The 14,723-nt window shown below is 36.5% G+C and overlaps 1 protein-coding gene across 4 annotated transcripts; it reads left to right on the forward strand.

Moving 5' to 3' along the window:
• The first annotated feature begins 343 nt into the window (after window positions 1-343).
• guk1a (guanylate kinase 1a) lies at window positions 344-14,699 on the forward strand. 4 transcript variants are annotated; one of them, XM_052128920.1, is made up of 8 exons: window positions 344-468; window positions 7,386-7,499; window positions 9,913-9,954; window positions 11,041-11,137; window positions 11,372-11,510; window positions 11,640-11,724; window positions 12,889-12,974; window positions 13,113-14,699. In XM_052128920.1, exons 1-8 carry the CDS (start codon window positions 444-446, stop codon window positions 13,146-13,148), a joined length of 624 nt encoding a protein of 207 aa, XP_051984880.1. In that variant the 5' UTR covers window positions 344-443; the 3' UTR covers window positions 13,149-14,699. The 4 variants fall into 4 exon arrangements, with proteins under 4 accessions (XP_051984880.1, XP_051984882.1, XP_051984879.1 ...); XM_052128919.1 differs by lacking the exon at window positions 344-468 and adding an exon at window positions 1,378-1,508; XM_052128921.1 differs by lacking the exon at window positions 344-468 and adding an exon at window positions 6,339-6,473.
• The last annotated feature ends 24 nt before the right edge of the window (window positions 14,700-14,723 follow it).

The following is a 14,723-nucleotide window of genomic DNA, read 5'->3' on the forward strand; positions in this document are numbered from 1 at the left end:
TTAGGATTCAATTTATTCTCTGCAATGGAATTGTATACTCATTTAATTTATCTGCCCTCTTTGCTTTTTTCTCTTCTCTGTCTTTTCTCTTTCTGTTGATTAAGTTATGATGTTAGTTATTGTCATATGTTTCAATTAAGCAAATAAAATAATAATAATATAAAAAAAAGAGCTTCGTCCTCGCTAAAAGTCATATAAATGAGCTACGCATGCGCTGATTACTCTCTAGGAGGAGTCCGGTAAGACGCTAGATTAAGGTTACCAAGCAACGGCCAAATTACCTAATTAATATTAAAGAGCCAGGCCTTTCTCATAGTAGTGTTCGTAAATTCCCGAGTCGTGTGCGCGTCTCGTGTACATTTCGGTAGTTTAACGGCAACGTTCAACACGTCCACACTCACAAACACCACAACTGTGTTTAAGAATACACGAAAGACGATGTAATGAGAGATTATACAAAGGAAAAAGGTAAGTGTATCTATAATTACATCATAAATATGAAGGACTTTATTTAGAAAACAGACATCAAATGCAGTGAGAATTTTAAGGACAGGGCAAACTGACGTGGACACTATTACATTGCTGGCACAATAGATTAGCTATATCTTTAAATGAATGCATTTTAAAAATTCTGCAATTCATTATAATTATATGTTGTAATGTCAATTTCAATATAAATATTTACTTTCTAAACTTTTAGCTGCATAGTGTTATATACTACAAAAATTATTTTAATGAGCTCTGATCTGCTATTATTAACGCATTGAAGTTTGCAAGGAGCATCACCATGTTTAAATTAATATAATTCGGACTTTGTGACATTTACTGGTAGATTCCACCGTGACGTGGGTTATAACGCCGCCGCTTGCAGAAGCGGCAAAAGCTAGCTGGATACTCACCCAAGTCATTTTCTCTGTTTGTCAACTTTCACATCATCCCAGTTAAACTGGTCCTGACCCTTTCTCACCGTCCAGACCTCGAGGAGTCAAACATGACATTTGCGCTTCCAGACCTGCGTGCAATATGTTGAATACGCTCATTTGCTTTTACACGCGTGTAGTAGAAGTACCAGGCCTCCGTTGACGACGACAACAACATCCGGGAACTGCTTGCGTTAAACCTAAACACGCAAAGTCTGCTTTATTTAAAATGAAGCGTGGGCCGTATTTAAAATACGCAAATATCTCTATATGTCTCGGCGAACAAGTCCTATTTAGTACGACATGGCTTGGAGGGAGGGGGATAAGAATATGTGATCTCAAAACCAGCTGCGTTGTCAGTTTGGCGCGGCTTCAGTAATGGCGGGAAATGCGGCTGTTCTAAAGATCTATGAAACGAACGCCCTGTTGACGGCCACGCGTGATGACGTCACCGAGACGCCAGTAATGGCTTTAATGGAAAATCAGTCACCTGAGGGAGAGTTCAAGCGGAGGGAGATCATGTCTCCCCATTTCATATCTCTCCCTTTCCCCCGATGTATGTGAGGTTTGTCTCCCGTCTTTTTTCAGGTGAGTTTAGTTTAAATATCGGTTGAAATCATATGATATTCATGTGCACCAGGTCGCATATGTCGTCAGTTGCATTCTTTCAAATCACTTTAAATGTGCTACAGGAGAAAAGTGGTTGCTGTAAGGTCTCATTGCAATTTTTGGTTTTTCATAAAGCCTAATTGTACTGCATGCATTGTTACTATCACAGCTGGTTTGATTTTTTTTTTTATCACTTGGTTGTTCTGTCTTTGCTTTCTATTAAATCGGATGCATGCCATATGCGTAGTAGTACATGTGTAATAATTGGGTAGTTCATGCCGGTTTTAGTGCATTGTATATCTGTCTGTCTGTCAATCTGTGTCTGCCTATTTATCTCTGTCTATCTGCGTCTGCCTATTTATCTCTGTCTGTCTGTCTGTCTATCTGCGTATTTATCTCTGTCTGTCTGTCTGTCTGTCTGTCTAGATTCAATTGTTGTGGTGTCTGCTAGTTTGTTTTCTTGTTTTGACTCTGCTTGTTAACAGCAGATGTCATCATTAATGAGCATTCATCATTCAGAGAGTACTTGATCTCATGAACTGTTTGAACAATTCAACAGAACACCGAGTAGATTCAACACTGCTCAGTGTTGTTTTTAACACTCTTGTAGAGCTGGTCTCGTGGAGACACGTGTTAATTTATTAAATCTCTTAGGTCACTAGTGAAAATGCTTCTATTTTGCAGTATTCTTATTTAATCCAAAAGTTGCATTATACATTATCCTCATTACAGTTTGAGTGGAAAGTTGAATTGACAATTAATTTAGTCATTTGTATTTGATATGTCCCCATTTTGCTTTAATGATAGCATACGCTTGAACTGGTGGGGACTCCTGATTATCATGTTATCCAGCATAATTTGAGAAAGTTCAAAAGAGTGTTGTGTGTGCTTTAATAGAAGCAAGGAAATCTGACCTTTTGTACAAAGGAGTTAACACGAGCAGTATCACAAATTTGCTTGCATTTGAGTATTGACCTAGAAATAGTGCATAATCTTTCCTTGGTTTTAAAATGTTCAGAATCCTTAAACATTAAACATGTCAATACATGTTTAAAAAATCCCAGACTTTTGATGTGGTCTCAGATTTTTAACCCCCTACTGTGTGTCCTCTATTTGTTGCACTGATCTCATTATACCACGTGAAGTCAATAAGGAAACCTGCAGTCTTTAACAAGCATGGAGTTGAGTACCAGCTAATATTGATCACATGTCAAGGAGAATGCACTGTATGACTTCCATTTAAAATTGTTTTTCCCATTTAAGTGAGAGTTCAACTGGTTTCATTACAGAACACTGTTCCCTGCAGCATTGGCCAATGCACTGGAAAGGGTGTTGTGCAGGACACTGAATTTGAGCTGTAGATGAACACAGCTGCACATGCTTTGATAAGCAGGAGAGAAACCTTTTCTGGGAAACCTTCTCTGTCTGCATGAGATGGCCTGTTTTCATCTTGCTGTTTTATTTTTCAGGCCGTATGCTTGCTTGCATGGGATTACAGCTGCTGTTTTGCATTTAATCCACATGAGCATTATCAAAATATATATCACCATTCAGCCCAAAAATATCGAGATATGACTTTTGGTCCATATCGTCCAGACCTACCTCCAAGTTTTTTGTTTTTTAAATATATACATTTTCAATGTAAAATCACTGAAGCAAGAATATTCACCGATCCCGCCGATGTAATTGGATATTGATATATATATATATATATGCATACACCGTATATATATTGTGAAGGAAAGAGCAAAATGAATTTATTCACACACCTGATGTATTTTCCAAGAAACCGAAATACCCAACCTGTAGAGAATGCACAGATGAAGCAGGTTCTTTAGACCCAATAGTTGTGGAAGACATGGTGGGAGAACTGGCTTGTGATGTCAAAGGCAGCGAGAGTTGTGGCCGGTGGCTCTGATTTTGACACCGTAATGATGCTGTTCATATTTCCAACCCCATTACTTTCAAGAGCCTTATGTCACTCACAGCTGTGTTTGCTAAGAGATGACATTCAGAACTCACTGGAATGAGACTTGAGGCTATTTCTACAGACCATTTGAAGATATTTGCTTTGTAATTGGCAATTTTTATAATTGGCTCTCTGTAAACTAGGGCTACCCTCGACCAAACATTTTCCTAGTCGACAAGTAGTCATTAGTTTAAGCCATTAGTCGACTAGTCGCACGTTTATGATATTCATTTAATTACTTAAATATATATTTTGGGGTTTGAGTTCCAGTACTGAGAATGTTTTAAGTATTATTGCTTGCACTGTTCTACAGTACAGAGAGATACTAAACCGTAATAATTAGCCTTTAACATATACATTTTACAAGCGCACTCACAAAGCGAGCCGCAGTGACACCGGTAAAAGCAGTAATGATTCTGAATGTGTCGGAAAAACCAGCAAGGAGACTGTCTGGACATTTTTATGAATTTATAGAGAGGAATGCACTTTAGGGTTTTGCTGACAGACGATGATCTCTGGGATCGAAGATGGTCCGAGTGATCGCCAATTGCTGATGCCTTTGACCATGTCAAGATGATATTTACTACACAAGCCTGCATGTTTAGACGGGTACTTGCCTGAATGTAAATGGAAAGGTGGTTTATATATTATTGTTTTGATCACTTTTTTGTTTCATTTGGAGTGCAATTTGAATTTAGAAATGTCTTCGTTATAGAAAATGTAGACATAGCATGTGTCAACATCAAGATATAGATTGGTGCATTGATTTATTTAATCCGCTCTCACACTCCGCACATAACCACGCTCTCACTCACTTGGTCCTGTTTTCTGGCGCAACATGGTGGACGACACAGCCACAAGGCAAGATGGCAACAATGACCTGGTTTTTAAGAAGAAAAATAATGGCTCAATCATTTGGACATGGTTTGGGTTTAAAAGGTCAGATGAGCATCAGAGCAAGATAATATTTAGAGAATGTAATAAACATGTCGCAACACGTGCCGGAAGCACTACAAACCTCTTTCGCCATTTATAACAGCGACAAAAACCACAGTACGAAGAATGTATTAAACTTCGTGGAGGTCGTGCTGTTGCAAGCCAGACTGGAAAGCCTTCTACCCCAAAACAAACCTCTTTACAAGTTTCATTTACTCAGGGTGTGCCCTATGAAAAGAAAAGTGGCGAGGTATAACGGAGGTGGTAGCCTAACAACATTGCTAAAGATATGTCGCTGTTGCAACAGTTGAACAAGCTGGCTTTAAAAAGCTGCTTAAAAAAATGGATCAAAGATACGATTTGCCCAGCCATCACTAATTTACAAGAGAAGCACTACCAAAAATGTACTGTGATATCAGACAAAAACTATCCGACCGGCTCGCAAAAGTGATGCACTACACACTGACAACAGGTATATGGTCAAGCAGAACACGCGAGCCATATATGAGCTTGATTGTACATTTTATTGAAGATTGGGATTTGAAAAGTGCACGTCTCCAAACAAGCTACTTTCCCCAATACCACACCGTAGAGCATATGGCTGAAGCTCTGCAGGATGCCCTTACATGCTGGAAACTTGATGAAAGGGGACTGGTTGCAATAACAACCGACAACGGGACCAACATTGTCAAAGTGGTGCAACTGACTAAGTGGCTGAGGATGCAGTGCTTTGGTCACTGGCTTCATCTTGCAATTGTTGAGTATGCTGAAGGAGTTAACTGCATAACAGTTTTAAATTAATAAAAATATATAAATTATTTTATATATATTGTGAAGGAAAGAGCAAAATGAATTTATTCACACACCTGATGTATTTTCCAAGACAACGAAATACCCGACCTGTAGAGAATGAACAGATGAAGCAGATTCTTTGCCAGAGAGATGTTGACAACTGTTCAAAAAGTTAATTGCACTTAATTTTTTCCAGTTCAATTAGAATATTTAGTTCAAATAAATTAAAAGTTTGAAATGAAGGTGTCTTGCTTTATTGTGTAGGCTGAATCATAACCATGCTTAATGAAAATTACCCCATAGTACCACCTAGCATCCAACTAGTGCTAATACCGGCGTTCTTAAGTTTTGTTTTTTTTGCGACCAATCAAAACTTGGTAGACCATGACTCTTCTCATCGACTAACCTTTGGTTGACTATCAGTGGGCAGCCCTACTGTAAACTAAACAGGTTATTCTCATAAAGCCTGACAGGAAAATGTCCTGGTCCTATTTTACTCCAAAATCTAGAAAAATTGGAAGAAAGAAAATGGGGGAAAAAAATATAGAATATGAAGCAAATTTCTAGGGCCATTTTGATATTTTACATTGTGATGTTTTTCTCATTACATCCTGAAGTGGTTACAATAGTGAGAATTGGGGCTAAAAAAGTGTCATGAAAATAATTTCACAATGCAAAATCTTAATGGCCCTATAGGTTTCATTTTCTTTATGCACAACAATTGCTCACATACACGCATATATATGTATGCATGTATGTATTTTTTATTTTCTTTTTTTGGGGAGTTAATTACACAAAGACCATTTCTGGATGGGTTTAGAGAGAATCATCTAAAAAAAGAAATTGTTTATTTTTTTAAACTGGTGGTTTGATTGATAATGACATTAATTATAATCTTTTATTTATTTTTTAAAGATAATTAAATGTATTTAAAGTTACAAAATATATATCACTATATTTCACTATAATTGCACTTTTGCCCTCATTTTAGATCTTGAATTAATACTTTTGAGTTGTGTTTGAAAACATTGGGTGTTTCTTAGTGCCAAGTCGGAAATTGATACCATAGTAGTCTCTTGTGAAAAGAGGGCAGGGCTGTCGGATGGGTTTGTCTTCCAGCAAGCTGAAGGGAGCAGGAGATTATCAAAACATACTCACAACCTCATGTTCAGATCATAGTGAGTGCTTTGTGTGTTTTATTGGTTTCTTTGGGGCACACCTAAGTGACGCATTAATACTTGAGCAAGGTAAGATATATAGAGTGCTTTTTAGATTGTAATATATTTACATATTCAAATAACATTTAAAAATCTATGTAGTTATACCCTACAAAACAAAGATACCTTTTGGTGTGTGAATAAGTAGTTTTTGTATGGAAGAGTCATAATGGAACATGTTAGCAGCTCAGGCAAAAGAGATTTGATTTTTACTCTTGTTTTAAATTTTTTTTAGTTTCAGTTTTCTTTTGAATGGGTCTGGTTTGTTGGTTTATATTCAGCACGAATACAATAGGACCTTATTGCCATTTTTCCTTATCCACTTTCATTGTAGTTCTGAAACTGTCCTCAGAGAATCGTCTCCAATTAGTGGATATCTTAGCTCATTACCTCAGTCAGAGCTAACAAGCGATTGTGCTGCTTTAGTCCTGTTGGAACATGCCAAGATTAGCTCAGCACTTTCATGAATATTAAGTTGCATTCAGCGTACTGTGGCTCTTAACTAGATTTGGTTTAACCATTCATTGTAGCCTCTACTTTGTTATTTTAGACTGAGAAGGATTTCAATGTGAAAGTAAAAGTTAATGCTGTCTATTTGGTGGTTTTCATACTGGGTAAGGTTACTGCAGTCCGAATCGGTGTGCGATTTGTTTTTGACAATGTCGTCATGCATGTGCTAGTCCTTTTAATTCCTGAATCCTGAAGTGTGGACCCTAGTACAGGTTGCTTTCTCACTCAAGTGAACTGAACCACAGTTCCATTGCAACTGATCTGAGATCACCTTCTACTGGTACTCTGGTTCGGTACTATGGTCTTCTCCCCAGTTTGACCAATTACCAACATATTACCAATTTTTCATGCAAACTGTTCTCCGATTCGGATTAAACTACCAGTGTGAAATAAGTAATCTAACACACACTCTCTTTGTCTCTGTGAATGCAGCGATGGCTGGACCAAGGCCTGTGGTCATGAGTGGACCCTCTGGGGCTGGGAAAAGCACTCTGCTCAAGAAACTGCTTAAAGAGTTTGATGGTATATTTGGCTTCAGTGTATCCCGTAAGTCTGTTAATGTGATAAAGAGCACAAATGCTGAACAACTGTAAAAATTGTTGGAGAATAAATGTAATAGGAGTAGCAGCAGTGTAGCTTTTGTTAGATAATCAATTGACAAAGAAGATACTGTTTGAAATTGAATATGACATTCGAAAGGTAAAATCAACTGAAGTGCAGTAAATGTAGGTTTGTATGATGGTTGGGAGCCGGTTCTCATACCGTATGATTTCATAACTTCCAGTTTGTTAACAGTTCCCTAAAATGCAAATTTCCACCAAAGCAGATGGAACACCATACACTATAAAATACTTTGACAGTGTTTCCTGCTGAGCTTCATGACTCTACAGCACGACCTGTGTACACAGAGTTTGGGACCAGTCCCGAATAGAGATATTGATTAAGCGAGGTTAACAGTTGCCCAGGCAGGTTATTGGCATAGTGTTTTGTGGATTTTTAATGTTCATTTGTAGCCCTCCCTTTTTAATTATTGATGTGATGTTATTTATACTGTACAGTTTGCCAATAAAAATATGAAGTAACATGTAGTCTGTTTCTTTAGTCATTAAAACTTAACAAATGTGAAGACCGGTGGCAAGATGGTGGCAAGATGCCATCAATATTTACAATTGCATTGTTTGGCCTTGATTATTATAATTTTACATTAATATAAAAATAGCTTATTACAATATTTATAGTTATAACACATTTTATTTAAGTGCAATCAGTTACATGAAAACTAACACAATATTTACAGTAATCACCTCATAGACGCAGTAACTGAGTTAAAGCAGTGTGTGGCGTTATTGCTCTTCTACTGGCGCGGTTCGCAACGTTTCTCGTGTGAATGGAAAACACCTTTACATTACAAACAAGTGGCAAGATCACTAGCAAAGCCTGCCGCCTACTACTTCCTGTGTTAAAACGCCTTTAGATATGGCATGCACTAGATCCTTCAAATCAATATATTTCAATGCGTTAGCTGCACACCATTGATGTAATTGCATTCTTAAAACTGATATTATGTCTTTAGATACATTGGTTAAATGCTGAGGTAGACCGCTCCATCTTCACCTGGCTGGCTAGTAGCAAGTATCGGTTCTGAATGCAATACACTTAACCATCCCCCTCTCATCCAAAAACACTCGAAGACTTACCAAACATAGGTGTGTTGATTTAGAATAAAACATTTCAAAGATTGAAAAATGTATTAAACTGTTTACTGCCGTCGCCTTGTTAATATGTAATCTTGTAATCTGTAGTCCAATTATGAGTAATTTAAATCTGGTTACATAATCCATAGAAAATGTAATGTAATCCCTTACTACCAAATGCGTAATGTGTAGTTAGAGGATCGTGTTTCTTTGCATATGAAAGAGTACCTCCAATTAGTATCACAAAGCGAAGGATAGATATTCGAAACAGATTCTGGGGGAAAAACAACAACACTAGTATCAGATCGGGATCGATATCGGCCGATAAAGAGTTTTCAGGGATCGGATGAGAAAAAGTGGTATCGTCAGCATCCCTAACAATTATGTCAGTGATCAGCGGGAAATCAGGAAGGCATATTCAGCTGAAATCTCACCAGCACCAGAGAAGCAGTATCTTGTGTTCCATGTTATGATTTGACTTAATTTAAGTGCAAAGGTCTGAAATATCCCACGATCCACAACGTAACATTTTAATGAACTTAAATCTGTATCTTGTGCTTATACAAAGTTATTATTAATAGTAATTAATTAACAGTAATTCAACCATTCACAAATTCTTAGTAAACATATCCTAAATGCATTAAAATACACTGAACTAAGAATATTTTAAGAGGAAAATGCCAATACTGCATTTTTTTAAAGTTTATTCATTGAAATTATATTTCAATAATAGGCTACATGCACACATTATTAGGAGTCCATCACGTGCGTTTTGCAGTATTAACGTTAACAGTTTATTGATTGATTGAATAATCATTCATTTCCATGGCAATCGATTATGAAAATGTCTGAAAATTGAGCTCGCTATATTAATAGGGGAAAAACACATAAATCAGTCAGTGTCTCATGAATTGATTTTCAGTAATGCCCAACAGTAAATGAAATAAGAACTGTTACTTTAATGTTTTTAAATGCTTTTAAAGTCTTCAATCAGGCAATTCAGTTACTTGCTGTTTATATAAATGTTACACATCCAATTTTGTTTAAGAATTGTATTGATTATATAGTTAGTTGGTTTTAATTATTTGATTACATTTATTCCTTACAATTTCATCCCTAGTTTCCTGCACTAGAATCTCATCATGTGTCAGATTATACCAGACTCCAACCATTGAATACCAAGAAAAGTAGAGAAAACCTGAGCCTCATCCATCAGTAGCCAAGTTCTTAAATGTTTATTTGACAAAGAATTGCCTCTTTTCCAGATACAACACGAAGCCCCCGTCCAGGAGAGGAGAATGGTAAAGGTAAGCCTGTGATTGAATAGGAGTGAACATCATATTCTGAAAAGGTTTATAAAACCAAGTAACCACAAAACGTTTTCACAACATTGCAGTTAGGTTACATTGCATTCTAGGGTTTTCAAATGTTGTAGAAACCACAGAAAAATGTGTGTAACAAACACAATGTGCAGTTATCAACCTAGTACTGTATTTTTAGGAATAAAAGTCACGTTTATTTTTATTTTTCATCATCTGAAAGGTCCTGCGACTTGTATAAATATTTTTTTTTCTCTCTGAACAACTCTATTTTGACCCGGTGTGACCTATTTTCAGGTGCAACTTAATTTCCGAAAAATACGGTAGGTTTCTTATAAGTATCCTCAACTTCATTGACGCATATTTTAATACATCAATCAAAATCAGAGTAAATTGCAATATTTTTTAAAACATTTTGTTGTATTTTACTTTTAATAAACCAATCAGTTCATGTTTTCTTCTTCTGCATGAAGAATTTGAGTTGCTTAAGTTTTTGATATTTCGCAAATTTACTGTGTTAGCCTTCAACTTAGTTTGGTTGCATAACGTTATACAGTACAGTACACTACACTGACAAAAAAGTTTATAAATGTGCTATCTTCTGTATTTAGTGTGCTGTACTACTAGATCCGTTCTTCAGAGTTGTGTTTTATAAAACAAATATACCTGTAACAAACAGCTAGCTAAGTTGGTACTCAAACTAAATGAAATCAAAGCTGTATATCAAGTTCAAGTAAAACAACAACGTGTTTTTTTGTCCCGAAGAGGCTTCTGCCGCCATATTGCTGAACTTGCACTTCATAAACACATGGATTAGCACTGGAGAAGACAGACTTTGTCCATAAACAGGTGGTTGGCCGTATGAATGTATGAGCAATTGCTCATACATGCTTGGCCGACGTGTTGACTAATCAACAACATTTAAAATGTTTTTTTGTTGGTATGTTGGTGAATTTTAATCGATAGCAATGACCAAATAAGATATTACTCCCAACTTTAATCTCTGTTTGTGATTTATCTTCTGAAAACTTTCTTATGGTTTTTTTTTTTTGTTGTTGTTGTTGTTTTTTCCAGATTATCATTACGTGACCAAGGAAGTTATGCATGCAAGCATAGCAAATGGGGAATTTATCGAAAATGCGGAATTTTCTGGGAATATGTATGGAACGAGGTATAGTCCACCTTGCAAAATCACATGTATTTGTATGTGAAGGGACCGCACTGATGGCAAAGTCCATTTCTTGGAAACCACCAATATAATTTATTTTAAACGTTTGTGTTATTATGTTCATTTCATTTTTACCTCACCCAAAAATAATTATTTTGTTGCCATTTACTCACTCTCAGAAAATTCCAAATGTGTTGTGTTTGCTACAAACTAACATTATCTTCGTCTCTTTTACAGTAAAGCAGCTGTACAGGCTGTTCAAGCCAAGAATTTGATTTGTATTTTGGACATTGACATGCAGGGCGTGAAGAACATTAAGAGAACAGATCTCAACCCGATCTATGTGTCCATCCAGCCTCCATCAATGGACATCCTGGTAGGAAAAACTCAGAAACTTTTGTTAGCATGACCTCTCTCTAAGCTGTTGATACTGAGCTTTTGTGTTTGAACGAATTCCCTTGTATATGCAAATTTTAACCTCCCTCATTTTATTTATTTTTTTCAGGAAAAACGATTAAGGGACAGAAAAACAGAGTCCGAGGAGAGTCTACAAAAACGTTTACATGCAGCAAAGGTTGACATGGAAATAAGTAAGTGTCAGTACCCTAATACTAGGGTTCCCATGGTACGTTTTTAAATTGTGAGTATTTGTGAAAATACTATGCATTTTTCTAGTTATAATCGGCTATGAAGTATTTCATAAGTTAGATATTGGCTTTTTTAAATGAAAAAATATTAATATTTTTTTTAATACATTAACAGCACAGTCAACAAGAACAACTAGACAAGTCATAGAAATTAATTGGTCAAAAAGTGTGGAAAACCAACAATCGGTTAAATCACTTTATTTGGTATGTACACAACAAAATTGTGTTTCTCTTATGTACTTGTGCTCATTGCTTTCGATTAATGTAATTCTCTAAAACGTGCACTCTTCTCGATTACATTATGCAGGTTGAATGTGAGCCAATCATGAACACATAAACATAAAAAAAATATTTTGGAGGCTATCACCCTGTAGTTCAAGACTGGTTGACCACTGAAGCTAAGTTGGGTTGAGCTTAGTCAGTACCAGAATGGGGGATACCTCTTGGGGAAACTAAGGTTGCTGCTGGAAGAGGTGTTAAGTAGTCCAGAAGGGGCTCACCCTGCAGTCTGTGTGGGTCCTAACACCTCAGTGTAGTGACGGGAACACTATACTGTAAAAAGGCACTGTCCTTCAGATGAGGTGTTAAACCGAGATCCTGACTCTCTGTGGTCATTAAAAATCCCAGGGCACTACTCATGAAGAATAGGGGAGTATCCTCGGTGTCCTGGCCAAATTCCCTCCATTGGCCCGTATCAATCATGGCTTCCTAATAATCGCCATCCATAAATTGGCTCAATAATTGTACTCTCTCCTCTCCACCAATAGCTGGTGTGTGGTCAGTGTTCTGGCGCACTATGGCTACCTTCACATCATCCAGGTAGATGCTGCACACCGGTGGTGGTTGAGGAGTGTTCCCTGTTCAACATGTGAAGCGATTTGTCTGTAGTGTCAGAAAAGTGCTGTATAAATGTAACGTTCATTCATCCATACCTAATTGGGTCATTTAGAAATAACTTTATTCCATTTATGTTGAAAATACGAGAATTTGTTTTCTGACAATTAATTAACGAACTAAACCGAGAGGAAAAAAATATGTTGATGTAACTTAATTGATTCACGTGAGAGCAATGTACATGACTAACTAATGTTTCTAACCATATTTCAGGCAAAGAGCCGGGTTTATTCCACGTGGTCATCATTAATGATGATGTTAACGTGGCATATGGCAAATTAAAAGATGCTCTTCTTGAGGTAATGTTTTCATGTCTGAATGCTCATCACTTTGTCCTAATATCACTTTAGTGACTAAGATAACTCCTAATTGTCTTTGTGACATCCTCATACATACAGTCGTTATTAAGTTCTATTTGGTTTCTCTTCCTCGAACAGGAAATCCAGAAGGTCCAAGACAACAATAAGGCCTAGATGAGAACCCACCTGCTAACCGCAGCAACCTCTTCATTCACTTCCATCATAATCGATGTTTGGAGATCAGCACATTCCACCCAGGGAAGATTTGATGAAATCCAACAGCAGCAGAATGAAAAACCCATTCACTTATTTAAAGGTGCAGGCTAATGTTGTTTATTCCATGTTGAGTAGATGCTGAAATTACCATTAACGAGATGACAAAGTGTGCTACTTGAATTCCTTGGCGAGAGATTTAAAACACTCAAGTCTTTGTCTTTGAAACAGGTTTGTGTTTTGATAGACATTTTTTATTGAAGGACGGGATAATGCACAAATGAAGTTGCAGACTTCTCATTTATTTTGTTAATTTTCCATGCTGACAATGCTTAAGATAACTCTAGATTCTGTCGTAGTTACTGCTGGATATACATGGATAAGTAGTTTTCCATTTACAAAGTTAATTGCTAACATCTGCACATATGGAAGGTGTGTTACATTGTCAAGTTACAAGTCAAGCAAGGGTATTGTTTTCCAACATATAACTCATTCTTAATTAATGTTAGAGGTTGCGTCCATGTTAACCATGTTTTAAATGCATATTACATGTTGTTTATGTTAAAGTGAATTATTGTCCATAATTATATGTACCTTGTTTACCAGCTCTGAGAGTTTTATAAAGGGTTAATGGCTATTGCAGGAATTGTTTTTTGTACAGGGCAGCTTATAAACACAGCCACAAGTCGTGTAGAACCAAAGTAAGTTTTAAGAAAACATTGTTGAGATGTGTGACGTAATGTACATATGGAAAGCTTTTAGTCTCATATGGTCGATGCTGGTATGTTTGCTGTGCTTTCGTAGATTTTCAGATGCTTCAAGTCTTTCTAATGAGTCTAATGTCTGAATTAAATGTCTGACTTAAAATAGTTTGGAAACCAATATATGGCAAAATGCCCATATATGGCAAACACCTGAGCTGGAACCATTTACAGCCCATGTAATTGAAGTTATTAGTATAATAGATTGACTTTCAAAATAGTCAATCTATTGTAACTATTCTAACTAGCACATACACTGTGGCTGAAGTTGAGCAAAAGTGAGGGCACCATCTCAAAGTTTTAAGTTTCTCTCAAACCTTGAAGTACTGTATACATTACCCATCAATTGCATTCGAGTGCAGGCAGCATAATCATTTTATATGTTTTTGGCATACATTTTAATGTATGGACAATGAATCTAGGGAAACGTTATCAAAATGGAACACAGGTTTTCATAAAACAGCTCAATTAAAAATGTTTTTTAAGTAAAACAAAGAAAACGAATTACTTTAAGCCAGCTGTTTTTGAATTCCAGAATGATCTGTGAATGATGGGCCATGTCATTCCTTTGTGCATCTTGATACAATTCCTTAAGTTGTGCTAGAGAGAAACCTGTCAAACGTTTTTGTGGTGTCTGTTTGAAAATCAGTTTGAGAAATGTATTTATAAACCAAATATATTATTGCTGTTTTACATTTTTATTCTAGAACTATTAACATGTACCGTGCAAGTGTAATAAAACTACACCATTGTGTGCTACGTGTCTGACGATCTG

Source organism: Xyrauchen texanus, chromosome 6 (assembly GCF_025860055.1).
Source record: "Xyrauchen texanus isolate HMW12.3.18 chromosome 6, RBS_HiC_50CHRs, whole genome shotgun sequence".
NCBI lineage: Eukaryota > Metazoa > Chordata > Actinopteri > Cypriniformes > Catostomidae > Xyrauchen > Xyrauchen texanus.